The sequence below is a fragment of the Dama dama genome, chromosome 5 (genome assembly GCF_033118175.1).
Source record: "Dama dama isolate Ldn47 chromosome 5, ASM3311817v1, whole genome shotgun sequence".
NCBI classification, from domain to species: Eukaryota; Metazoa; Chordata; class Mammalia; order Artiodactyla; family Cervidae; genus Dama; species Dama dama.
In genome coordinates this window covers 94,478,511-94,505,690 of record NC_083685.1, presented here as the reverse complement: position 1 = coordinate 94,505,690, position 27,180 = coordinate 94,478,511, and the positions used below count along the sequence as shown (strand labels likewise).

The following is a 27,180-nucleotide window of genomic DNA, read 5'->3' as shown; positions in this document are numbered from 1 at the left end:
TGATGCATTTCAAAGTGAATTGCAGGCATTAGCACAGTTTATCCCTAAACATTTTAGCATACCTGTTAACTAGAATTCAATATTTGCTTATGGTTCTTTTTTTTTAAGGTAAAATTTACATAGTGAGCCACACAAATTTTAAGTGGATCATATGATGTATTTTTGACAAATGCGTGTCTTTGTAATCCAAATGCCTATAGAGATGTAGGCTATTTCCAATACCCCAAAAATCTCCTCTCTGCCCCTTTGCAGTTAATTCCCACCCTCACTCTCACTACTTCAGGCAATATTTTTTGCTACAGTTTTTTAATATTTATTTTTCTCTATTTATTCATTTCAGCTGTGCCTGGTCTTAGTTGCAGCACATGGGATCTTTAGTTGTGGGAACTCTTAGTTCAGCATGTGGGATCTAGTTCCCTGACCAAGGATTGAACCTGGGTTCCCTGAGTTGGGAACTCAGAGTCTTAGCCAACCGGGGAAGATTCACCCATCTTGTTGTGCATGTTGACTGTCTGTTTCTTTTTACTTCTGAATAGTATTCCATTGTCTGAAAATATCCATTCCCCAACAGATGTCATTTGGGTTGCTCCAGTTTGGGACTGTTAGAAATAGGTATTTTTGAGGATGTATCTTTTCTTTTGGGTCAATTGATGGAGACGTATGTAGACAGAATGTGTGCAGGTCCTCTCCACTGGGTCCATAGCCTATTTTAACTTTGGTACCTGACACAGTGATGAGCATGTGCTCCGAGGCAGGTACAGAAAGTGAACAGTGGGAGGTATGAGAAGGTGGGAAGTGCTCTGGGACAGAACCAAGGAAGGCCTCCTGGAGGAGGGGGCCTTCGTACCAACATAGCTTGGTTTAGTAGGAGGGTCAGGGGTTCTGGGTCAGACATACCTGCATCCCAGTCCTATTCCTATGGAAAAAGACCCTTGGTTGATGAGCGGGGGTTGGGGCGTGGGGGACTCCCCTGACTGTCCCTGGTTAAGACTCTGCCCTTCCACTGCAAGGAGCACTAATTTGATCCCTGGTCAGGGAACTAATATCTTGTATGCTGCAAGGAATGGCCAAAAGAAAAAAAAAAAAAAAGAAGACCTCCTGGAGGAGGGAGCCTTGGTACAGACACAGCTTGGTTTAGCTGGAGGATCAAGGGCTCTGGGTTAAATGTGCCTGTGTTCCAGGAGCCATTCTTATAAAAAAAAAAAAAATCCCTGGGAGTCCTGCTTTTTCCATTTGTAAAGTGGGGATAGTAGCAGGGCAGGAGGTGATGGAATAACGATGCCTCTCCTGTTCATTGTTCTTTCCTCCTCAGGCCTGGCTCCCCTGGCCGCCTTCAATGTGGACGTGGTCCGGACCTGGGTGACTCCCGAGGGCGGCGACCTCTATGTGCTGAGCTCCCTTCTGCATCAGGACTCCAGCAGCAAGCAGACTTGGTGAGCGGGTTGGGGATGGGCAATGAGGACCGAAGGGTCCTCGGAGAGCTGGAGAAGGCCCCAGGCAAGGCCGCGGCAGCCCGCTCCACAGCTTGGGAGAACCCCTTTCAGAGGGGCGTGCAGGGGAGAGGCCGTGAGCCCAGGGGCAGTCCTTGCAGGCTGGCCCCTCACCTCACCCTGGCTTCTCCTGGGGTGGAGGAGGGGGAGATTAACGACCTCTCTTAAAATATAGTTTATCAAGGCTCTTTTGTGTCTTACAAAAGTAACACATGCTCAATATAGAAATTTTGGGCAGTGACAAAAAAATATTTTTTAAAATGGAAATTATGAGGCAGGCGGGCGTAGTGGTTACGGGCGAGGCAGGCTGTGGGTCTGGCCGCCGTGGTTGGGTGACAGCTTCACTCTGTATTTATAGCAAGACACTCAGCCGCCCGCCTCAGTTTCTCATCTCTCCAGTGGGGGTGATATTTTCCTACTTCAAAGCAAAGACTGAGTTAATGCACATTAAGGGTTTGACACAATTTATGGCCAAGTTTAAGATCAATACACATCACTTTGTATTTTAAACATATCATCCATACCCACCCAGTAGATAAGCGAAACATTTTGTCTGACAACGTTCTGTTGGCCAGGATGTGGTGAAGGAGGAACTTGTGGAAATGAGAGTTGGTATCATCCCCTGGGAGAATCATTTTGCTGTATCATGCAGGTCTGAGGATGCACATGGCCTTTGACTTGGGGATTCCACCCCTAGATACCAACCCCGGGGATATTCTCAGGTACTCATAGAGGTATTGATTGTGACGCTGTTTTGAAATAAGCATCGTCGGAAAGTGAAAGAAATAAGGTGTGAATCATCTAATGTGATACCAAAAGCTGGTAAAATGAATGAATCGAGTGCAATGGTTATGAACTGAGTCAATCTCGAAACATATTGTAAAATGGAGAAGGCAGGTTGTAGAATGATTTATACCATGGCCCTTCACTCCGCAAGCATTTATTTATTTTAAAAATATTTATGTATTTGGCTGTGCCGGCCCCTAGTTGCAGCATGTGGGGTTTCTGCTTGGAGCGTGTGGGATCTAGTTCTCTGATGGGGGATTGAAACCAGGCTCCCTGCATTGGGAGTGTGGACCCACTGGACCACCAAAGTCCTTCCGCAAGCATTCACAGAGAGCACCTACTGTGTGTCAGGCCCTGAGGGTACCGTGGTGAACAAAGCAGACACAAATCCTTATGCTCAAGGGAGATAGACAATAAGCAAATAGATCAGATGTGGATTCTATCAGCTGGAGGTAATGGTGGTGTGTAAAGACATGTCTGGTTTTAGAAGTTTTGCAGTGAAGGGTCACCACACACCCTCCAATGTCCCCTGTTGTTGCCAAGATGACATTTAAAGCTGCTTTATCTTGAGACCAGGGTTCACTCAAGGTTCCTGTGTTGCCTGTCATTGTTGTTCCTCTTTATCTACAGTAGCCCCTCCTCTCCCTGTCTTGTTCGTGATGGTCACAGGGCTCTTCCTGTGTTTGCTCCAAGGCCCAGCTGCCCCTGGCTGGTTCCCTAACCCCTCATCCCCACCTCAGTTGCTTTGCTTCTGGTCAGTGGTCCAGGGTTTCCTGCCCACCCAACACAGCTGAGCCATGAGCCCAGGGTCCAGACGGCTTTGGGGCAGAGTCACTCAGGGGGTCAGACTTGGTGGAGCTCTGTTTGGTGGAGGATGGGTGGGCAGTGATGGCCCCTGAGGCAGCCTCATAGCCCTGAACTTGGGCCATGACCACACCAGCTAAGCAGGCTCAGACCCCCTGCTTGGTTTCCTCATTGTCCAGTGAAGAGGCTGGTGACTGTTAGATTTAAGTGGTGAGGGCAGGGCCCATTCACTCATTCATTCATCTGGCAGTAATTATGGGGCATCTGCTCAGGGCCAGGTAAAGCTTGGGGCATAAGAGAGAGGAGACACAGTCCCTGCCCCCAGGAAGCTCCTAGGCTCTTGCGGGAAAAAGACCCATTGGTCAATTACAGGAGGAAGGATAGCTGCTCTGTGGGGATGTGCAGGGCTCTTTGGTGACATGGAGCCACATGTGTCCTTCAGTCAGAGGATATGCTATGTCACTGAGACGTAGGGGCTGAGTAGGAATTAGAAGGCATAGGAGAGGGAGTCAGCATAGAGCTGGGCATCAGGGCTGAGAGCAGCTTGGGCAGAAGTCTGGAAGCCAGCCTGAGCAAGTCAGGGAGCTGGGAAGTCGTTGGCTGCTGAGGCCGAGCACGATGAGAATTGGATGGAGGAAGTGGGCTGTGCTCCACCCCCTGCACGAAAGGTGTGGGGAGCCAGAAGGGCTTGAAGCAGGGAGGGCGGTGAGAAGGTTGCTAGGAATGTTCTGGCTGCAGGAAGGTGAATTAAAGGTAAGCATTGCTGTGTTTTGTTCTGGTAAAGTTCTACTGCTGCATTGTTGCACAGAAAACTGCACCTGGCATCAGCCTGCCGCTCAGCGAATGTTCATGAAGTGAGCCACCCATATAAGTCACGTCCATACAAGAGGCTGCCCCCCACAAGCCCCCTACAGCCATGTGCTCCCTACCAGGCACATCCTGGGAAAGAGTTAACCCCTGTCCCCACGTGCCCTCCCCTGCCCTACCCCCTTCCCCGTCTCCATAGACTGGCTTTTCCTGTTCTTGAACTTATCATTAACAAGGCATATGGTCAGGCTTCTCTCCCTCAACACCCAGTCTAGGAATTTCATCAGTGTTGCCTGCAGCAGTGGTACCCATTGTCATTGCTAGAGTTTTCCCGTGTGGGAACAGTGCTGATGAGAGGTGTTCTGGCAGTTTCCTTGGGCTATGACAACCAGCACAGCTCTGCATTTTCTTTCACTGGGCATCTTTTTTTATCAGGCACCGGAGCGCCCAGCTGTGGAATTGCTAGATCATGGCTTCTGCACTGGGTCAGCGTTCAGTTTTAACAAAGTTTGCAGTGCATGACATTCTGATTGCTCCCCCAGCTCATCAAGGTCAAGGCTGGGTTTCAGCCCAAGTTATCAGTGAGTGTCTTCTGCCCAGCCCCCCTCCCACCAGTACCCCAGCAGAGCCCTCACCACACCCGCTTCAGGCCCAACAGACTTTAACCCCCCTCTCTCAGAAGCTGAGCCGAAAGCCCACAGTGGAGGAGGGGTCTTTGAAGTTCGCAGAGCAGAAGGCTCTGAGCCACCCACCCCCACCCCAGGGCTGGGGGAAGAGCCCTCTTGGGCTCAAGAAAACCTCCGCAAACACCTGCTAGAGCAGAGAGGGGCTCAAAGGTTTGAACATGCAGGGGAGGAGGATGTGGTGGGAAGCACTTCTGGGTTTCAAACCTTAGAGCCTGAGACCATGGGCTGCTCACAGGACAGGAAATGCATTTCTTGCTGTCTGGGCCACAGAGGAACCAGCTGGGGTCCCTGGGCAAGGATGACGCGTCCCCCTTTCCCTCATGTCATTTCTCTGTAAGATGTAACAGCCAGAGCTGGCAGCATCATGGACTTAGCTTCTGCAGCTGGTGGTGTGGAACATAAAATAAGGCCTTCCCCTGGGAAGTATGGGAATAGACTCTGAGTGAGAGATGGATGAAGGCAGGAGATGGGTGCACTCAGCCCAGGTGTAATAGGGTCCCTGGGGCTATTAGCTGATGGTGAATTCAGTTACAGTTTAATTTGCCAGTCCCTCGGTAGATAAACCTGGAGATCAAGAGACCCACCATGGAGGGGCTGGTTAAAGGGGTGAGCAGCAGAAGCAGCTCAGACGGCCCCAGGCCATGGCATTGCATGACTGTGATATGAAAGGCAACCTTGGGTTCTGCAGTGTGCAACCTGTGCAACTGTACATGGTAGTTCAACCAGAACTCACAGTCTAAGTGGGAACAAAAGTCAGGGATAAGTGTAGGTGTCCAGGAGTGAGGGCTTCTTAGAAGGCTTGGAAGGGGTCAAGGTGCTTCTTCTTTTGGGAAGTCTTCTTGAGGAGCTGGTTTTTAGGAAGACTGTTCTGCAGGAAAAGGAGGTGAAAGGCACTGCAAGCGGAAGTAACAACTTGAGCCAAGGCCTAAAGGAGGAAAGAGACCTGAGGCTATTCCAGGCCTGCACCTACACCTTAAAATGTGGTCTGGGTTAGAGCCCAGTTCTGAGCCCACCTTTGTGGGGGAGCAGAGAACAAGGTGCTGGGCCCAGCGCTGAGGCTCGGGCTGGGCAGGGCCTGAGAAAGAGGCAAGGTTGCTGAGCAGGCAAGCTAATTTGGGGGCTCAGATTTAAGCCCACAGAGCTGAGCTTCACACTGCCCTCCTCAACCTCACTCTACACTGGCCCGCTCACCTGCTGCCTGGATGGTCATTCAATCATCACTCAACAAATATTTACCAAGCCCCTGCTATGCACCACATTCCAGCCACCTTAAATAATACAGGAAACAAGATAGACAAGATCATTGGGGAACTTATCATCTAGGGGGAGAGAGAGATAATAAACAGTAAACAAGTGAACAGGATGCCATCAAACAGGGACAAGTTCTGGGAAGGGAATGAATGGGCTGATGAAAAGCAGAGAAACTGGGTTGTAATGTGAGGCTGGTTGGAGAAAGCATTTGTGACAGTTAAGTGAGGCCAAGGAATGAGAATGGGCCGGGCTTGGGGAGAGGAGGGGACAGCAAGGCAGAAGGCCCAAGCCAGCAAAGAGCTGGGGGCAGCCTAGGAACTGCAGCCAGCCAGTGTGGAGCTAGAGCTTGAGGAGCGAAGGAGCTGGAGGCGAGTGTCAGGGTTGGGGAAGGTGTTAGATGGTGCAAGGCCCTGTTGGCTGCAGCGAGGAGTATGGACAGACTCTCTAAGGGCATGGGAGGTTGTTGATGTAGGGGAGTGATGTGGTGTAATTTAAAAGACTGAATTTAAAAAAAGAAATAAGTTAGGAGGTTATTACTATACATCAGGCGAGATGATGGTGGCAGGGGAAACAGAAGAGATGTTCTCTAGATATAATTTGAAGGAAAAACCAGTAGGGTTTACTGATGCATTTGATGGAGGGGATGAGTGAAAAAAATGAAACAAGGGTGCCCCCCAGGCCTCGGACTCCAGAACGTGGTGGTCAGGGGTGACATGCATCCATGGCGGGGAGATGGAAAGGTTTAGTTCAGGCTCAGGAGGACAAGACCATAGTTCTGTTTTGGACATTCTAAATTTGAGAGACCTGTTAGACAATGGGCAGTAGGTAATTTATTACTTTCCTAGGGCTGCTATAACAAAGTCACCACAAACGTGGGACTTGCCTGGTGCTCCAGTGATTAAGAATCCACCTTCCAGTGCAGGGGACAAGGGTTTAATCCCTGATCAGGGAACTAAGATCCCACATGCTGCGGGGCAACTAAACCTGTGTGCTGCATCTACTGAGCCTGCGAGCCACGGCTAGTGAGTCCATGTTCGGTAACAAAAGATCCGGCATATAGCAACTAAGACCCAACACAGCCAAAATAAATATGTTAAAAATTCACAACAAACTTAAGTGGCTTAGAACAGGACACATTGGTACAGAAACCACAGTCCAGTGGTTAAGACTCTGCCTCTCCAATGCAGGGGGCACAGGTTTGACCCCTGGTCAGGGAACTAAGATCCCATGTGCCCTGTGGCCAAAAAGAATAAAAAACAAAAAACAAATTTATTATCTTAAAGTTTTGGAGGTCAGAGTTCTTCACAGGTCTTACTGAACTAAAATCAAGGAGTTAGCAGGGCTTTATTCCTTTAGGGGCTCAAGAGGAGAATCTGTACCCTCACTTCTTTTACTTCAAGGGACTGCCTGCATCCCTTGGCTTGTGGCCCCCTCCTCCATCTTTAAGGCCAGCAGCGCCTCCCTCTGATAAGGACCCTTGTGATTACATTGATATGTATGCTTAGTTGCCCAGTCATGTACAATTCTTGGCAATGCTTTGGACTGTAGTCCACCAGTCTCCTCTGTTCATGGGATTTTTCAGGCAAAAATACTGGAATGGACTGCCGTTTTCCTCCTCTAGGGGATCTTTCCGACTCTCAGATTGAACCTGAATCTCCTGTGTCTCCCGCATTGCAGGCGAATTCTTTACCTGCTGAGCCATTGGGAAAGCCTGATTACATTGGGCCTACCCACATAATCCAGGATAAACTCCCCGTCACAAAATCCTTAACTTAATCACATCTACAAAGTGCCTTTTGCCATAAAAAGTAGCTTATTTGTGGGCTCTGGGGATTAGTACGTGGACTTCTCTGGGAGTGGAAGGGTCATTATTCTATTTTACTATAGCTATGCTGATCTGGCTTTTTTTTCTTCTTTTTTCCAAGGATGAAGCTAATTTTTTTTTTCTTTCTTTTTTTTTTTTATTAGTTGGAGGCTAATTACTTCACAACATTTCAGTGGGTTTTGTCATACATTGATATGAATCAGCCATAGATTTACACGTATTCCCCATCCCGTTCCCCCCCTCCCACCTCCCTCTCCACCCGATTCCTCTGGGTCTTCCCAGCGCACCAGGCCGGAGCACTTGTCTCATGCATCCAACCTGGGCTGGTGATCTGTTTCACCATAGATAATATACATGCTGTTCTTATAAAACATCCCACCCTCACCTTCTCCCACAGAGTTCAAAAGTCTGTTCTGTATTTCTGTGTCTCTTTTTCTGTTTTGCATATAGGGTTATCGTTACCATCTTTCTAAATTCCATATATATGTGTTAGTATGCTGTAATGTTCTTTATCTTTCTGGCTTACTTCACTCTGTATAAGGGGCTCCAGTTTCATCCATCTCATTAGAACTGGTTCAAATGAATTCTTTTTAACGGCTGAGTAACATTCCATGGTGTATAGGTACCACAGCTTCCTTATCCATTCGTCTGCTGATGGGCATCTAGGTTGCTTCCATGTCCTGGCTATTATAAACAGTGCTGCGATGAACATTGGGGTGCACGTGTCTCTTTCAGATCTGGTTTCCTCAGTGTGTATGCCCAGAAGTGGGATTGCTGGGTCATATGGCAGTTCTATTTCCAGTTTTTTAAGGAATCTCCACACTGTTTTCCATAGTGGCTGTACTAGTTTGCATTCCCACCAACAGTGTAAGAGGGTTCCCTTTTCTCCACACCCTCTCCAGCATTTATTGCTTTTTTTTATTTATTCTTATTTTTATTATGTTTTGGCTGTGCCACAGCATGTGGTATCTTAGTTCCCTGACCAGGGATTGAACCCTTACTCCTTGCATTGAAAGTACAGAGTCTTAACCATTGGACTGTCAGGGAAGTCCTTCATTTGGCTTCTGGTGGAGGGATCCTACCATTGCACATATAAAGATGGGAATGTCAGCATTTGTAGGTGTATTGAAGCCAGCGATTGCAGGGGATCAATAGGGAGAGTGTGTAGTGAGGCATACAGGGACCCACCCAGCCCAGGTGACATTTAGAAGTCAGACAGCAAAGGAACAAGCCAAGGATTGGGAGAAGGAATAGTGAGGGAGGTCAGGGGAAATCCAGAAGAAAGTGGTTCAAGGGGGAGATGGTCCCTTAAGTCTAGGGCTGCTGAGAGGTTGAGGAAGACGAGGACAGAAAAGTGTCCCTTGGACTTGGCAATGTGGGAACCACCACTGACCTTGACAGGAGCCCTATCGGGGTGGAAATCAGCTTGGGATAAGCTGGGGAGGGCACACACACAGTATAGATTTTATTATTATCCTGTCAACCATGAAAGATAAAGTGAATATCTTTCATAACTTCCTAAAATGTCAAGTAACAAGAGGTGAGGAAGTGGCAACACAACCTTGTTTCTGGCCCCCAACCCACCATAGCTCATCATGACCTGTCTGAGTGTGAAGCCCTCTGTGGCTTCCCACTGCCCTTGGTGTAAAACCTTGGACTTGCTTCCCTGTCACCCTTCCCCAATGCCACCTACTCACAGCCCTTAAGACAGAGAGACCTCCCTGTCCTGGGGCAGCTCTTATCCTCCCTGAGTGGCATGGACCCTAAGAATATTTAGGCTGACACTGTCTCTGTGTCTCTCTGGGCTTTGGGTTGGGGGCAGACTTGGCCATTGGGAATCACGTCTCCTGAGGCTGCCTTAACCAAGCCGAGGTGCCCAGAACTTCCAGTTCTGACCAGTCCCTGGGAGAGGGGGCACTAGAACGTTCTTCTCAGGAAGCATGGTCACTGAAGCCAGGTGGGGGCAGCCCCCCCCCCCCCCCCAGCAGCCACTAGGAAGCCAGCACTGCCTGCAACAGAAACTGCCTGCTGCTGGTGGCTTCCTGGAGCCCCATCCCCACCACCACCATCAAAGAGCGGAGAGTCTTTACTTACCACCAATATCACCCCATGTCTGTCAGGGTGGCCAGCAGGCAGAGACGGGAGGTATTTAGCCATTGCCTGCTAGAAACCGTGTGAAGGTTAAAGCCCATGCCTCCCTTGAAATGCAGATCCACTGTCCTGGGCCGGGAGCCTGCCTGCCTGTCCTGGTCTGGTCTTTTCCATGGTTTCCCAGATGGGGAGCCTGTGGGTCTGTGGGCCTGGAACAGAAGGACCGAGCCCGCGCAGTGGGGAGAAGACAGGGGATCACTGACAAGCTCGATGCTTTTGCTCAGGCTCCTGGTCACCAGCCCCAGAACCAGCCGGACAGCAAAGCCCCTGCATCAGTGTTCTCTCACCCAGGATGAGCTCCAGTGCCAACCAGTAGGTGAGTCAGCCCCCACCCCGGGGAATGCTCCCAGGACCTCCTTTCTGGGAATCCCACTCAACCGGGCCAATCATTCCAGCCCCGGCCCCACCTAACCCGGTCCCTCCACCATAGACTCCAGCACAACAAGCCTTCCACCCTGGAGCCCAGTCCCATCCCTACCCAACCCTAACCCCTAACCCATCTTTAACAGACCCAATTCTAACAATGAAAATGAAATCCAAAACGTATGGAGTGTTCACCATGTCGCCTGACACTCTGTTACATGCTTCGTGTACTTTTAATTCTCAAAACCACAGCCTTTTACAGAAGAGGAAGCTACAGTTCAGAGGAGGCCTCTGGCTTCCAGTATGACTAACGTCACATATCTGGGTAGTACCAAAGATGCGAACCCAACTCCACTTGATTCCAAAACCCAACCTACCCGGGCTCATTGCACCTCAGTGGGACCCAACCCTTCTCCCTCCCATCTAACTGCGGCCATCCTGTCGTCCAGCGTGCTGTTGTTCAGTCGCTAAGTTGTGTCTGACTGTGCAGCCCCATGGACTGCAGCATGCCAGGCTTCCCGGTCCATCACCATCTCCCGGAGCTTGCTCAAACTCATGTTCACTGAGTTGGTGATGCCACCCAACCATCCCATCATCTTTCGTCCCTTTCTCCTCCCGCCTTCGATCTTCCCCAGCATCAGGGTCTTTTCCAATGCATGGGGCCTGCCATATATTAAGTGATCAATAATGCTGTTTGAATGAACAAAGGAATGGACCTCATTCACTCGTTGACCAAATACTCCCCATCCCACCCAGTCCAGATGAAGGCCCATCTTTGCTGACGACCACTCGGCCGTGTGGGTGGAGTCCTAGACTGTGTGGGAGGCCCTGTGTTGAACAGCCTCCATCTCTGCCTCAGAAGGGGACATGGTCCAGCATGGTGGCTGAGTGACCTGTGACTCAAATATGAGAGTCTGCTGAGGTCCACAGTGGGGAGGGAGGGGAAGGAGCTACATTTCTGCCCCCGGGGTTGTGGGGCAATAAGATTCCCTGGGGACAGGACCTGGAGAGGGGAGGGTTCATCAGACTCTACGGCCAGTCCCTCAGCCTCTTGCCCTCCTCTCCATGCGGCACATACATGCCAGCTACAGCTTCTCTGCCTGCCTGCCCACCAGCCCAGGGTCCCCTGAGGACCAGCAGCAGCTCTCAGTGTTTCTGGATCCCTATCACCATCTGTCACAGGCCAAGCATAGAGCAGACATCGTGGGGCACATGTGGAATGAGACACTGAATGAGCCTGGGGGAGAGGCTTGTCCTTGAAGGCTCCCCCACCCAGCTTCTAGAGGCTGCTCTGAGTGGCCAGCTGGTCCTCATGGGGCCTTGACCAAGATGCCCCTGTGGCCGCTACCTTGGCCCCTGGGTTGCCTCCCAGCATCCCTACCCCCTTACCTGGGCTTCACTGTTTCAGAGCACGTCCCCGCTCCAAAGGGGAGGTACCAGGGAGTGACGGCTGTCCGGAACCACCACGGTGTTTTGGTGAGTGTGCGTGGCATAGGGGATGGAGGGCCTCGGGGAGCTGGTGGTGACCCTTGTGGTTGACCCCTGTGGATACTAGCCCTGGCTGATGTGTTATTCTCAGGGCTGAGCCCAGCTATATCATTGATCAACCCCAGGGCTGATGGTGGCTCTGACCTGGGTACACTGTGTGACCCAGCACACTGACGCTGGCACTGACTCCTCCTCCCTCTGGGGAGGGGTGAACAGGCTGTTCTGTGGCCCCTGCCTGGTTGAGGCTCTGGGTTCTGCATGGGGGGTGTGGGTGTGGCCTGGGTCAGGGGTGACCCAGGCTTTCCCCTTCTTTTTTCCACCCTTCCACCAGGTCTGCATTCAAGTGCCAACCCGGCAGCCCCACAGCCTCAGCTCAGAGCTCACAGGCAACTGCACCCTGCTGGCCCCTGACCTCCGTCCCCGGGCCCAGGTCTATTTCTCCAACCTTGGTAAGGACTGGACCTGCAGTGGCCTTGGACAGCTCTGAGGGCTCTCCTGGGGTGTGCAAGAAGAGGCACCAGCCTGTGGTAGATGCAGAGGGACACAGGGGCCTGGAGAGGACAGGGCAGCCTTGGGCCCCCCGTGAAGGGAACCAGGGAGAGCTGAGTGAGGGCTGGCCTGGAGGTGAACCAGGAAGCCATCTGACTCTGAGCTCTTCCATGTGGACTTTTTAAAGAAAAATTTCTGGATCTCAACACCACTGTGGATGCTGGAGGCTGCTCCAGGGACAAAAAAGGCAGCACAGAGAACACAGCCAGGAGGCGACGGGATGTGAAGTTGGAAGAGGAGGAAGAGGAGGAAGAGGCAGCTGGTGAGAAGAGGCAGATCTGGGCTGCTCCCAGAGGCTGTCAGAGCTGACCCCCTAGGCTAGCGACCTCTAGGGGTGAGCTGTGCCTTTTCCAAGAGGTGGGGAGCAGTGACTGGATTATGCAGGCTTGACTAGTCCCAGCTCTGTCTGGGGAAACTGAGGCCCAGGGAGCAGGGGTGCTGGGAGAGACTCACACAGCATCAGAGCCTGAGCAGGTTCTGGCTCTCTCTGCCTCCCAGACAAAGGCTTCACTCCTGGGAGTGGCACTTGAGTCCTCCCTGAACTGAGCCTTCAGGGCTTGATTGGGTGGGTGCCCTTCAGAGCAGGGAGAGCTGCCCTCACTCCAATTCCACACCCACTCCTAACCTGCTCCCTGTCTTGGCCCAGGCACTGAGATCGCCATTGTCCTGGATGGCTCAGGAAGCATTGAGCCCCCAGACTTCCAGAAAGCCAAAGATTTCATCTACAACATGATGACGAACTTTTACAAGAAGTGCTTTGAGGTGGGCTTCCCTTAGAGCTGGATTCACACAATTTGTGGGTTGTCTACCACCATTGTGAACAAGCTGCTTCAAAACATCCACCAAGGATATGTTCTCCTTCTGTGGGTCGGCTATTCAGTTTGGGCTCAGCTGGGTGGTTCTTCTGCTGTTCTTACTTGGAGTTAATTCCTGCAGGTGCAGACACCTGCTTGACTGGACCCTAAATTGCCTTCACTTTTCTGGGCCATGTGTCTATAACAGCCCAGCCCAACTCTTTCATGGCAAGCACTTTTCAGTCCTCTGATTACATCACATTTGCTGATGTCCATTGGCCAAAGCAAGTCACCACAGCCTATCCTGGAGTCAATGTGGAAGAGGGGGCTACACAGGGACATAGATTCAGGGAGAAGCCCATGATTCACCAGGAGCCATTACTATCACACCTTTCTCCACCCCTACTGGCTTAGAGGTTCCCCTCTGCCTGAGCATCTCCTCCTGCCCAGAGACTAGGAGGAATGAGTGGATTCTTCCACTTCTTCCAGGGGGAGCCATCTAAAGGGTGGGGGTAGCCTTGAGCAGCTTTGCCAAACTCCTCCCCTCTTGGCCCCTGCCCTGCAGTGCAGATTTGCTGTGGTGCAATATGGGGAAGTCATCCAGACTGAGCTTGACCTTCTGGACAGCCAAGACATTAGAGCCTCCTTGGACAGAGTCAAGAATATCACTCAAGTGAAGAAAGTCACCAAGACTGCCTCTGCCATGCAGCACGTCCTGTGAGTTATCTGTAGACCTACTGGCTGCCAGCCTGTGGCCCTGCCCAGAGGCTCTGAGACATCCTGCTTGGAGAAGGTGGCTGGACAGACTATGTAGAGGACAGGGTCAGGGTTAAGGCTCTTCCTTGGCTAAAAGGGGACTGTGAGGTCTTCCAATCCAGCCTTGGTTGATGGATGACACCCCAGGACAGTCCTCCAAAAATTCTTCCAAAGACTTCTCCTGTGAGCAGCAGTGGGGCACAGCACTTACCAGAGGAGTGAGTGGGCAGGCTCCCTGGCTTCAATCCCAGGTCCAGTTTGCACTCATGAGACTTTCGGCAAGCTGTTTAACTTCTTTGTGCTTCAACTGCCTCACATTAAAAATGAGAATCATAGGGAATTCCCTGGTGGTCCAGTGATTAGGATTCTGCACTTTCACCGCTGAGGTCCAGGTTCAATCCCTGTTTGGGGAACTAAAATCCTACAAGCTGCAAGGCCAAATAATAATAATTGTACTTGCCTTATAGGAGTTTTGAGGATAACTGGATTAAAATATGTTCAGTGCTAGGTTTTCCCTGCTGATTCAATGGTTAAGACTGTGCACTTCCAATGCAGAGAGCATAGGTTCAATCCCTAGTTGGGGGACTAAGATCCCACAGGGTGCGACCAAAAAAAAATATATATATGGTTCTTAGCACAGTGACTGGCACATATGTGCTATGTAAATCTTAGCTGTTGTAATTAATATCATTATTAGTTTGACATACACACAAGGAATAGACTCCAGTGCTGTCCTCTGGGGTCACCTGTCTGTTGGGAGCAGGTGAGGGCTAAGAACACCTGCGCTGTGGTCTTACCTCCGTACCTGTGCTGCTGTGTACCCAGGGACATCACCACCCCTCTTTGGGGCTCTGTTCTCCTGGGAGGGCTCCTTAATCTTCTTTGATTCTAAAACAAGCCAGTGAATAAAACCTCCCCAGGGCTCAGTCAACCGTCTGGCAAAGTTGTCTCCCTTTCCCCCTCCCCGACCTAGAGATAACATCTTCACACCAAACCGAGGCTCCAGAGCAAAGGCATCCAAGGTCATGTTGGTGCTCACTGATGGGGATATCTTCCAGGACCCCCTCAACCTCACGACTGTCATCAATTCCCCAAAGATGCGCGGTGTTGAGCGCTTTGCCATTGGGGTAAGAGCCAGAAGCTGGGCATATCTCGTGACTCTGTACAGCCTGAGGCAGTGAGGAGCCAGGGTTCCTCGAGGGGCATCAGAAAGCAGCTTACCCAAACCCTGCTCCAGTCACAAACACCAACTTCTCTCAGCCCCTGTGTCCCATGCTCCCCACACCCCCAACCCCACTCAGGGTCTTCCCCCAGATGGCTCATTTCCCACTGGTGGTCACAGCTTACTCTCCCAGAAGGTATGGGGAGAGCACTGGATACCCTGGGAGCCCCGGGAGGGAAGGTTCCTGGAGGAGCTGGTGCAGAGCCGAGTCTCAGAGGACAAAAGGAGCCACTGACCTAGTGCCCGGGGAAGGCTGGAAGGACTGCAGGCACAGGAGACAGAGTGAGCGGAGGTGGGGGGCCCTGGTGTGCACAGGAACATACAAGTAGAGTGTGTGGGGAAGCAAGGTGACGGGAAAGAAGGAAGCAGGTGATGGGGGGCCCTGAAGGCCAGATGGAGGGGCTCAGCTCTCTCCCTGGGCCTTGAGACTGCTCACGGTGCTGGCCCACTGACCTGGGGCCTCTGTGCAGGTGGGAGAAGCATTTAATAAAAGTAAAGCGTACAATGAGCTGAAGCTGATCGCCTCGGACCCTGATGAGGATCATGCCTTCAAGGTGACCAACTACATGGCTCTGGATGGGCTATTGAACAGACTGCAGGAGAGCATCATTCGCGTGGAAGGTGAGGCTCCAGGGCCCTGGCCACCCTGTGGCGGCCCCCTTGGCATTCAGCAGGAGGCTCAAGGCCCGCCCTCCAGCCGCATCCCCATCCTCCCTCCGTGTAGCACTCTGGCAACTCCCCTCACCTCTCTGAGCCTCAGCTGTTCCATCTCTAAAAATGCAACAACTGACAGGGGGAAAGATGGGGGGAAGGAATAGTTAGGGAGTTTGGGATTGACGGGTACACACAGCTATATTTAAAATGGATAACCAACAAGGACCTACTTACTGTATAGCACATGGAACTCTGCTGAGTGTTATGTGGTAGCTGGGATGGGAGGAGGGTTTGGGGGAGGAGAATGGATACATGTGTATGTATGGTTGAGTTCCTTCACTGTCCACCTGGAACTATCACAATGCTGTTAATTGGCCATACTCCAATATAAAATGGAAGTGTTAGTCGCTCAGTTGTGTCCGACTCTTTGCAACCCCATGGACTGTATAGCCTGCCAGGCTCCTCTGTTCTTGGAATTCTCCAGGCAAGAATACAGGAGTGGGTAGCCATTCCCTTCTCCAGGGGAATCTTCCTGACCCAACGATCGAACCCAGGTCTCCTGCATTGCAGGTGGATTCTTTACCATCTGAGCCACCAGGGAAGCCCCCAATATAAAATAACAAGTTTAAAAAATCAACATAAAAAGGTAACAATAGTCCCAGCCATTCTCGGCACTCCCAAATTCTGTGAAGCTCTGATGAGAAGCTCTTTCTGGTGCTGGAAGAAGGGTGGCTGGGGAATGGTTCCTGTTCCCAGGAGCTCACAGATGAGGAAACTGAGGCCCAGGAAGAGGAAGGAACAGCCCAGCCTACTTTGCCAGCAGCTATTAAAGCAGGCCCCTTGATCTCCATCCTGACTTGGTTTTTCCCTTCGCCTTGGCTTACAGCAGGCTCACTGGGCTTCTTGGCTTTCAGGCACAGTTGGAGATGCCCTCCACTACCAGCTGGCGCAGGTTGGGTTCAGCGCCCAGATCCTAGATGAGGTATGTGGCTGATGGGGCACCAGGGACTCCTAGGAACTCAGGGTCTCCCCTGCCCCCACCTGGCTTACAGGGTCCTCCTGGAGTGAGGCATCTGAAGGAGCCGTTTTAGGACAAAGGAAAACACTTCTGTGTGCTCACCCTAACCTGGACCTGTGTGGTCAAGGAGAGAGTGACCCTGTTTATAACAGGGAGTCATTCCGTCCTGTGCTCAAGGGTTAAGCGGCTCACTTAACACAGATTGGGAACCCCCAGGCCTGGGTGGGTTTGCCCACCAAGCCGGCTACTTTTTCTCACTGGAGGCCCTGTTCCCCACCGATGGCGTGGGATACAGGCTGTGAGGACACGGTCCACGAGTGTGGTAGGAGCATGGTTAGCATGTCACTCAGCACAAATGGGCCTTGGGCGCCAGGCCCAGATGTGCAGCCTTGGGGGAGATAAGCCCCATTTTGCTGAGCCATACTTGTTTAATGTGGGCTTCCCAGGTGGCTCAGTGGTAAAGAATCTGCCTCCAATGCAGGAGACATGGGTTCAATCCCTGAGTTGGGAAGATCCCCGGAGTAGAAAGTGGCAACCCACTTCAGTATTCTTGCCTGGGAAATCCCATGGACAGAGAAGCCTGGCGGGCTGCAATCCATAGGATCGCGGGAAGAGTCTGATGTGACTGAATACACATGCACGCCCTTTTTAAACACTCAACATCTGGGACCCCGGGTTGGATTTCTGTGCCAGGGGCTGCTGGTACTGGAGGGACAGCTGCCCTGGTGTAATCCTGGGTACAAGGCCGACACCCAGTGTTTGCCTCTCACCTTCCTCCTGCGTCTCTGGGCCGGTGGGCACTGATCTCCACCACCCCCTCCCCCAATCCCCTGCAAGGTTAGCTGTGTTGGCAGGTAGAACCGCAGCCAGCTTGGCTGGCCCTGAGTCACTCCCGCTCAGATTGCCTCCAACCCTGCTCCCCTGCAGAAGCAGGTGCTGCTCGGAACCGTAGGGGCCTTTGATTGGTCCGGGGGCGCACTGCTCTATAACACACACAGCTGTAACAGCAGCTTCCTGAACCAGACAGCAGTGGACACCAAGTCTGCGCAGTATGCCTACCTGGGTGAGGGTGGGGCCCGGACGCTGCCAGGGAGGGGCGGGACCCGCAGGCTGCCTGGGAGGGGCGGGGCCCGGAGGCTGCCTGGGAGGGGCGGGGCCCGGAGGCTGCCTGGGTGAGGGGCGGGCCCGGAGGCTGCCTGGGAGGGGTGGGGCCCGGAGGCTGCCTGGGTGAGGGGCGGGGTCCGGAGGCTGCCTGGGTGGGGGCGGGGCCCGGAGGCTACCTGGGAAGGGCGGGGCCCGGAGGCTGCCTGGCTGAGGGGCGGGGCCCGGAGGCTGCCTGGGAGGGGTGGGGCCCGGAGGTGTCTGGGTGGGGGCGGGGCCCGGAGGCTACCTGGGAAGGGCGGGGCCCGGAGGCTGCCTGGGTGAGGGGCGGGGCCCGGAGGCTGCCTGGGTGGGGGCGGGGCCCGGAGGCTACCTGGGTGGAGGCGGGACTTGAGTAGGGACGCAGGCTGTGGTAGGGTTCCTGGTTGTTCATATGGACCGAGGGATGGACCCTGATGCTGGTACCAAAGTGCCAGGTCCTGGGCCGCTGCTTAGGGAGGCGGGGCCTCTCCATTAGTAATAGTGGTGAGTGAACCTTCACCCGGTCCTCAGTCTTCATATACTGCGTTTGTGATGAACGTGGGTGGTGCACGTGTGTGGAGAGCATTTTGAGTGAGGCTGTATGTGTGGTAATGTGTGTGGTAACTTCTGTGTGGCGGAGCACATGGGTAAGTGGGAGCCACCACTGATGATTTTTAAGAGGATGAGATAGTGTCTCCAGTTTTGCCCCACTGCCCAGGCTACTTGGAAGGCCTGACTGGGAAGGTGGGGAAGAGTGGCCCGGTGGGAGGTCCCGATCACAATGCCACCACCCCATCCCGCAGGTTACTCAGTGGCCGTGCTGTACAAGGACAGTGGCCTCTCCTATCTGGCGGGGGCCCCACGGCACAAGCAGCGGGGGGCTGTGTTTGAGCTCCAGAATGTGGGCAGAGAGACCAACAACTTCGTGCCAGTGCTGGAGGGCGAGCAGGTACCTGTTGGAGAAGGAACCCCCTCGCCACCATTATTATAGATGGGGATCCAGAGACCCCAGAGGGAAAGGAGTGGGCTCCAGGGCACAGAGCAGGTGGGGGGCCCCGTCTGAGCAGAACTCAGCCTCGGCCCCGGCTCTGTGTGCCTGAGTGCCAGCTGGTTTTCCCCATCGTGGGGGATCCAGCCGTTCACCCAGCCTCCTTTGTTATTCCGGTGAACATGCTGACCTGGTCTGACCCAAATCTGATGGTCCAGGAAGAACACGAGCAGGGGTCTAGACTTGCCGAGGGGTTTGGCGGTGATGGTGGCAGTGGGGGTGGGGTGGGGGGTCCCTGGCACTCCCCATGAGCTGCAATCCCCCTGGCCTGTAGTTGGGATCCTATTTTGGCTCCGAGCTGTGCCCTGTGGATGTCGACATGGATGGCATCACAGACTTGCTGCTGGTGGCAGCCCCATTTTACCACATTCAAGGAGAGGAGGGCAGAGTCTACATGTACCGTGTGAACAAGCAGGTTAGAGATCTCCGTCTTCACAAGGTGGCTGAGGCTGTGGCCGCTCAGCCTGGGGCTGAGGTGACAGAGGCTGGAGGCGCCCTGGCCCTGCCTGGCACCGGAGGGCGGTGATGGGGAGCTCAGGGTGGATGGCAGCCTGGTGGGGTGGCTGCTCCCCTCCATCCCCTCCCCCTCTTTCTTATTTTCCCCACCCCACCATCTCATGTTGATGATGATGACATTCCACATAGCTGCATAGTTGACAAAGCATGTTTTATTTGTGATCTCACTTGTTTCTCATAGTAACTGTGGGAGGTGGCTGTCACTCCCATTTTACAGATGAGGAAGCTGAGGCTCAGTGATGTTTGAGACTTTCCCCAGTTTACAGAGCCAGTGTGTGATGGAGCCAAGCCAAGAAGCCAGGCCTCCTGATCACCAGTCCAGTACCCCAATTGTGGGAGCAGAGGGGCGAAGATCTGGGTGCTGGACTGCAAGGCAGCAGGAACCCAACTTCACTAGTCACTCGCTGTGTAAACTTGGGAAGGTCTCTTGCCTTTTCTGAGCCTCAGACTCCTGGATGGAGAGTCAGAATCAACGAGTCTTTGAGCCTGCCTCCCAGGGTGGCAGTGGGGTGGGACCTCACTGCCTCCCTGTCTTGAGGGCTGAGCTGCCTCTCTGCCTTACAGAATGGCTCCTTCTCCTTGGCACGCATGCTGAGTGGGCACCCCAGGCTAACTTATGCCCGATTTGGCTTTGCCATGGCAACAGTGGGGGATATCAGTCAGGATAAGCTCACAGACGTGGCCATTGGGGCCCCCCTGGAGGACTTTGAGGCAGACGATGGTGCAGGCTTTGGCAGTGTGTACATCTACAATGGACGTGCTACCAACCAGCTGAATGACCTCTCTCCCAACCAGCCACAGGTGACCTCTTGCCTCTACTCTGGGACTTTGATCTTCCCCAGATATGAGGGCCTGAGACCCGAGCCAGCTCCTGTCCTAAGTGTCAGGCAGGTCCCAGGGGGTTGAGACAGCCCAGGGGGGACAGAAGTCACTGGGAGGTTCTCACCTCCGCATGCTTCCAGTGGGGCTAGAGGTTGTGGCAATATCTATCTTCTTTCCTGAACTATGACTGTCTCCTTCTTTGGCATTCCTGACCTTGGACCTGCCCCAGATCCTCTTTCCTCTCTCTGTCCCTTCTCTGGCTTCTGTCCCCACACTGCCCCCCACCCCACCCCATTGCATAACTCTCACCCCCCTCGACTCCATTGCCAAATTCCACACTATATCTTTTATGGGCACTGCCACCCACCTCCAGCTGCAGTTTCTCTCCAAGCTTCAGTCCTGTGTGTCCAGCTGCTCCTGAGCCCCTCCCCTGAATGGCCTCCCGCATCTCACTCCCAGGATGCCCCACTGAAAGCACCCTCTTCCCTGATACCTGCTGCTCCTCTGGGCCTCATCCCTCCACCACTCACAGCAGAAACCTGGGCTAATCATAGACCCCCCAGCTCAGCCTGTCAGCCTCCACGTCCTAAAGTTCTCACCATCTTCCAAATCCAGCCCCTCCTGTCCATCCCCATCACCTACACCCTGACTCCTGTTTCCTCCCCATCTTCCACCCTGTGTCTACAGTGGGGTTCTGAAATGTAATTCTGTAGGCACACCCCAGCCCCACATCAGGCCTCCTGGCACCCAGTCTCCCCTTTCCCACTGCACTGACCCCTGACTGTTTCCCCACCCCCTGCTCTCCTTACCCTCTCCCCCTTCAAGCCTCTGTTCCAATGCCACTTCCCCTAGGAGAACCTTACTTTTTCTTCCAGTGCCTCAGTCCCTGGAGCGGGCCAATCTGTTGACTGAATAAAACAAAAGGAAACCCCTTCCCTCCCCGACACCCTGTGTTTCTCCCCCACAGAGGATCAGAGCCTCCGCAGTGGCCCCAGGACTCCAGTACTTCGGCACATCCGTGGCCGGTGGCTTAGATTTCAGTGGCGATGGCCTTGCTGACATCACCGTGGGTGCGCTGGGCCGGGCGACTGTACTCCGGTAGGAGTCTGCCCTGCCTTCTGGGCAGCTTCACCCCGTTGCCCTGCCCTAAATGACCCCAAGAAGACACCAGGCACTGATGGGAGGGAGTGAATGCGCTGTTTAAGAGCATTGGCTCTGTCGAACTGGGTTTGAACCTCAGCTTGCACTTAGGTGTGTCCTTGGGCAGAATCTCTAAGTCCCAGTTTTCTCATCTATAAATGGGAATAACAATGCACCTGCTTCACAGTAGCCCCTAGTCTCTATTACCTTATCCTATTTTATTTTTAACATACCTTTTCCTGCACAGAGGATTTTCCTGTTGTTTCTTGTTTATTTGCCAGTTGTCTGTTTTCCCACCAGAGTCAGGCTTGTCTCTTTCTCTGCTATGTTCTGAGGACTCTTGGCATATGAGAGATGATCAGTAAATATTCATTGAATGAATGAAAGAGCCAGACACCAATCCAGAAGTCCTGTGGTCACTTCTCATGTGCCCCTTTGCTGTCTTATGTAGCTCAAGACCTGTGGTTTATCTGAAGGTGTCCATGAACTTCACTCCCAAGGCACTGCCCATTGGCTTCAGCAGCAGTGTGAATGCGTCTTTGTGTTTTGAAATCAACTCTACAACCCTAGCTGCCGAATCAGGTAACAGGCAGTCTAGCTGAACCTGTCCAGCGCTGTGGTCACTCCTTGTTGGCTTCAGTGCGGGAAGGGACAGAGAAAGAGGGCTGGGTAGGGCTGGGGTGTTATGAAATCCCGCTATAAGATTTTAGTTCCTTTGACCTGTTGTTGTTGTTCAGTTGCTAAGTCGTATCCGACTCTTTTTTGACCCCATGGGCTGCAGCACGCCAGGCTTCCCTGTCCTTGACCATCTCCTGGAGTTTGCTCAGATTCATGTCCATTGAGTCGGTGATGCTATCTAATCATCTCATTCACCGCTGCCCCTTTCTTCTCCTGCCCTCAATCTTTCCTGGCATCAGGGTCTTTTCCAATGAGTCAGTCCTTCGCATCAGGTGGCCAAAGTATTGGAACTTCAGCTTCAGCATCAGTCCTTCCAATGAATATTCAGGGTTGCTTTCCTTTAGGATTGACTGGTTTGATCTCCTTGCAGTCCAAGGGACTCTCGAGTTTTCTCCAACAGCACATTTTGAAAGCATCAGTTCTTTGGTGCTCCTTTGACTTTAGGTTCAGTTTAATGGGAACTGCCCCCAGAAAAGGGTGACCTGCTGTTAAGTCCACATTCTGAAGGAGTCTTTCTGACCCTCTTGGGAAGAGGGGCATTGAATCCCGTCCTCGGGTTGAAGGGTTGGGTTTCTGAAAGAAGACTTGGAAAAAAGGCAGGCACCTCTCCATCTCCAGCTACTGTGCCCACGCCTATGTGTGTGGTGTCTCTCCTCTTTCTCTCTGATTACATCTCCCCTTCCCTCCCTCTGCCTTCTCTCTAGACCAGGGGGACTGGATAATCTGCTGGAGGCCTGGCTTCCCTTCCCATCCCCTTAGCTGGTGCTGGTTGGGAGACCTTCTGGAAGGCAGAGGGTAGGCATGACTTTCACAGTCCAGGTACTTACTGCCAACCCAAGAGATCTCTTCCAGCACAAACCCTTAGCAACAGTCCCCAGGGCTTCGTCTCTCAGTCATCATCCCCGAGAAGTAGCTCTACTTCCTGCAGGTCAGAAAGCGCGCTCCCTGTGGCCTGGCTTTTCTGCAGGAGTCCAGGATCAAGTCTGATCATTAGAAAAGGGCAGCCCTGTCGTTTCCAGCTGTACCGGCTGAAAGGTTGGGGCCACGGAACCTGAACAGCATCTGCTGGGTGGTCGTGTGACACTGGGCAGGTGTCCTTCACTCTCCGCGCCTGGCGTTTTGCTTTGTTTAATATTTATTTATTTTACATGTTGTTGGCTGTGCTGGGTTTTTGTTGCCGTGCGGCTTTTCTCTAGTTGCAGCGAGTGGGGGCGATCCTCTAGTTGTGGTGTGTGGCCTTCCCATTGTGGTGGCTTCTCCTGTTGCAGAGCACAGGCTTCGGGGCACTCAGACTTGGCTCAGTAGTTGTACCACAGAGGCTTAGTTGCTCCACAGCATATGGGATCCTCCTGGACCAGGATTGAACCCCTGTCTCCTGCATTGGCAGGCAGATTCTCTACGACTGAACCACCAGGGAAGCTGGGGCCCCCGTTTTTGTTCTCTACAGTTAGGGTGTTGGCCCAGGTAATCCACAAGGTTCTTCCAGCTCGGCCATCTTCAGCTTTTACTCTATGGTCTCTCTCTCTCCCTTCCTTGAATCTTTCCTCCTCCATATTTCCCCCCTCAATCCCAGCCTCCTCCCTAAAAGCCCCCTTCCCAAAGGGAAGACTGACTTAGCCCTGAGGATGTTCAGCCCCAGGTTTGGGTCTGGGGCACTGAGGGACCCTAACCAGGGGACAGAAGACATGAGAAAAGTAACTTTGAAATGAAGAAGAAACTGGGGGAAGTGCCTGTGCGGGGGACACCAGTCAGGAGGGGCTCACGGGAGGGCCCTCGGTCTGGAGTTTGACCTCCCTGCCTCAATCAGAAAGATCTGATCTTCATTCTCAGGACTTGATGGGACCTCTCTGAACTTCACACTGGACGTGGATGTGGTGAAGCAGAGGAAACGGCTGCAGCATTCAGACAAGAGGATGGATCAGAGCTCCCTTAGGGAGTTGGGCAGGGGGCCCCATCTCTGTGAGTCCTTCTCGCTCATCCCCACAGACGGACAGGTGAGTGGAGGAGTTTCCAAGAGTCCAGAGGGGTCTGTTTGTACTTTTTTTTTAGGGTTGCTTTGTTTCATTGTTTTTTTTTTTTTTTAATTTTATACTGGAGTATAGTTGATTAACAGGGGTTTCACAGGTATCACAGTGCTAAAGAATGCGCCTGCCAGTGCAGGAGAAGCAGGAGATGTGGGTTCCATCCCTGGGTCGTTGGAAAGATCCCCTGGAGAAGGAAGTGACAAGCCACTCCAGTATTCTTGCCTGGAGAATCCCATGGACAGGGGAGCCTGGGAGCTAGAGTCCATGGGGTTGCAAAGAGTCGGACATGACTGAGCAGGCACTCATAGTTGGTTAACAGGGTTGTTTTAGTTTCAGGTGTATAGCAAAATGATTCAGTTATACATACACATATATCTGTTCTTTTTCAAGTTCTTTTCCCATTTAGATTATTGCAGACTATTAAGCAGAGTTACCTGTGCTGTGCTATACAGTAGGTCCTTGTTGGTTATCTATTTTATTTTATTTTGGCCGTGCCACGTGGCATGTGGGATCTTAGTTCCCTGACCAGGGATCGAACCTGTGTCCCTTGCAGTGAAAGCTGGGAGTCTTAACCACTGGACTGCCAGGGAAGTTCCCAGAGGGGATCTGTACTGTTGGGAAAAGAACTGAGGTGCATAGAGTGAAGTACAGGGATCCATACACACAAATGAGCAACTAAAACAATCATAATAGATCAAGAATCACATGATGGTGTGGGAGATGGGGGTTATTGTACCAGAAAACCAAGTTAAAGCAATCTACAGAGTTGAACACTAAGTAAATCTCTGAGTTTCCTAGAAACTGGACAAAAAGGGAAATCCTCTGATTGCTGCCATTTTCCTTGGTAATACATTGGGAATAACAGAGTTCCCTCTCCCACCTGATAACAACGGTGGGGCAGAAGGCCCTTATGTGAGACGACATTAGAAAACCTGAGTGAGGCAAAGTAGAAATAGAAAGACAAAAGTTGTTATTAACAAAAGTTTACTCCTGATAAAGGTGCCTAGAAACCTAGGAAAAGTGTATTTGTCAGGACTCAGAGTCTGCCAGCACCCAAAACTGTGGACCTCAAAGGATCATGTATTCCAATAAACTCATAAATTATGCTTCAGACCACACATCTGTTCTAACATCAGTTCTGGTTGTTAAATGGATTAAGACTTCTAGCAAGTCTGTGACTTCCTTAAAGATAAGCATAGCTACCTTTTCCAGCCAAGACTCTTGCTCACCTATTCTCAGGTGTTCAAAGCTCCCACCTGGAGAAAAGTCTCAATAAACAAAGAGAATGGCAAGTGGCATCCCAGGCCATCTCCTGGTCTTCAGGGTTCTTTTCTTTGTTTGTGTTGGCTGTGCACCACGTGTGATCTTAGTCCCCCCACCAGGGACTGAACCTATGACCCTTGCATTGGAAGCATGGAGTCTTAACCATGGGACCTCCAGGGAAGTTCTGGTCTACAGGTTTTATTTTTCTAATATGTCCTCTGTGCCACTTCAAGAAAGATCTTTGTAAACATAGCTGAGACCATGACTTCCTCTTTTTGGCACCCCTTTGTTCTCTAAGTCCAAGCTGGAGTTTAACTCCTGCTGGCCAGAACCCCTCTGTGACTAGGGCAGGAACCATAAGAAGTTAGGCCTGAGGCCATGGCAGATCAGGGGAGGTTTTCCCAGTGCTCTTGGCAGCCTGGCCTACTTGGAAGAGGCTTAGGACTCCTAGCTTAACCCCTTTCATTCTTTAATATTGGGACCACATCAAAGTTAAAAGTATTCTCTTTGTCATCTTCTCCCCCACATCCAACTCCAACCTCGCATTCCTTGGTGACTGTGCAGCTGTGTCAGGAGGACTGCTTCTCCAACATCACTGTCAAGGTCAGCTACCACCTCCAGACCCCTGAGGGCCGGATGGACCACCCCCAACCAATCCTGGACTTCTATGCTGAGCCCTCCGCCATCTTCCAGGTGACTTGGCTAGGACCAGACTCCCCCAGGTGCCACCCCGTTAAAAGTCCCTGCTCCCTTATCTCCAAAGAATATTAAAGTTGGGAGGGTCTTCAGACAATGTTTAGGACCCTCCCTGCACAGATGGGGATAATAGAGCTCCTGAGATGGTGTTAATTTGCCTAGGACCTCACTGGTGGGTAATACGGGTCTCCAAATGACTCCCAAGGCTGGTTCTTTTCTGCTCACAAAAGGTGCCTGCTACATATTTAATGAAGCATATGGATACTTGGCACAGATCTCTGATAATGGTGTGGCAGAAGGCCTGTGTGGGGACTGGACTGGAGCCCATCTGCCCTGGACACAGAAAGTCACACTGGGGCTATTTCCCTTTGTAATTAATAAGTATATTATGAGGAGATGCTTTGAGATTACATTTGCCTGTGCTTAGTCACTCAGTCGTGTCCTACGCTTCGTGACCCCATGGACTATAGCCTGCCAGGCGCCTCTGTCCGTGGGATTTTTTCAGATAAGAATACTGGAGTGGGTTGCCATGCCCTCCTCCAGGGGATCTTTCTGACTCAGGGATCAGGAAACTGCATCTCCTGTGTCTTCTGTATTGCAGGTGGATTCTTAACTTGCTGACCTATGATGTATCCTGTTTAACATCCATTCAGGATTCTTATCTTAATCAATGATTACTTTGATGCTTCGACAAAGAGATTTTTAAAAAAAAATTATCTGACTGAGGAAATGGGTGAGGGGAAATTATTCGGTGTTTAGGCACATAGATGGGCTTCCCAGGTGGCACAGTGGTAAAGAATCTGCTTGCCATTGCAAGAGATGCAAGAGATGTGGTTTCAATTCCTGGGTTGGGAAGATCCCCTGGAGAAGGAAATAGCATCCCACTCTGGTATTCTTGCCTGGAGAATCCCATGGACAGAGGAGCCTGGCGGGCTACAGTCCATGGGGTCACAGAGTCGGACACGATTGAGCAGCAGCAGCAGCAAGCACAGAGATATTCCCAGAGAATGAGCTCTCGCTGGGAGCTTAGGATGTTTTAATCCTACTGAAAGAGAACAAGCTGCTTGGCTATATTAAAAGTAAAACTTAAAAAAAATAAAAAAACCCTCAGTTGTTGTCCCAGTCAGATAGAGCCCCAAGCTCTGACTTCTGCAATCTGCATCTCCCTTCTCTGGGCAGTGTAACGTTTCTTCCTTGCTCTGGGCTCTCACTCTAGCTCCAATCATG

The 27,180-nt window shown here is 52.0% G+C and overlaps 1 protein-coding gene across 1 annotated transcript in view; it reads left to right on the top strand.

The window, feature by feature from the left end:
• ITGAE (integrin subunit alpha E) overlaps nt 1-27,180 on the top strand; it is a 60,502-nt gene that overhangs the window by 14,080 nt on the left and 19,242 nt on the right. The window contains exons 2-19 of the mRNA XM_061143136.1: nt 1,313-1,433; nt 10,025-10,116; nt 11,572-11,639; nt 11,983-12,100; nt 12,328-12,462; nt 12,847-12,962; nt 13,560-13,711; nt 14,724-14,877; nt 15,443-15,593; nt 16,541-16,608; nt 17,572-17,707; nt 18,570-18,715; nt 19,089-19,229; nt 19,895-20,131; nt 21,120-21,250; nt 21,744-21,874; nt 23,801-23,964; nt 25,822-25,950. Of these exons, the coding sequence (XP_060999119.1) occupies nt 1,313-1,433; nt 10,025-10,116; nt 11,572-11,639; nt 11,983-12,100; nt 12,328-12,462; nt 12,847-12,962; nt 13,560-13,711; nt 14,724-14,877; nt 15,443-15,593; nt 16,541-16,608; nt 17,572-17,707; nt 18,570-18,715; nt 19,089-19,229; nt 19,895-20,131; nt 21,120-21,250; nt 21,744-21,874; nt 23,801-23,964; nt 25,822-25,950 (2,390 nt within the window). The remainder of the gene's footprint in view (nt 1-1,312; nt 1,434-10,024; nt 10,117-11,571; nt 11,640-11,982; nt 12,101-12,327; nt 12,463-12,846; nt 12,963-13,559; nt 13,712-14,723; nt 14,878-15,442; nt 15,594-16,540; nt 16,609-17,571; nt 17,708-18,569; nt 18,716-19,088; nt 19,230-19,894; nt 20,132-21,119; nt 21,251-21,743; nt 21,875-23,800; nt 23,965-25,821; nt 25,951-27,180) is intronic.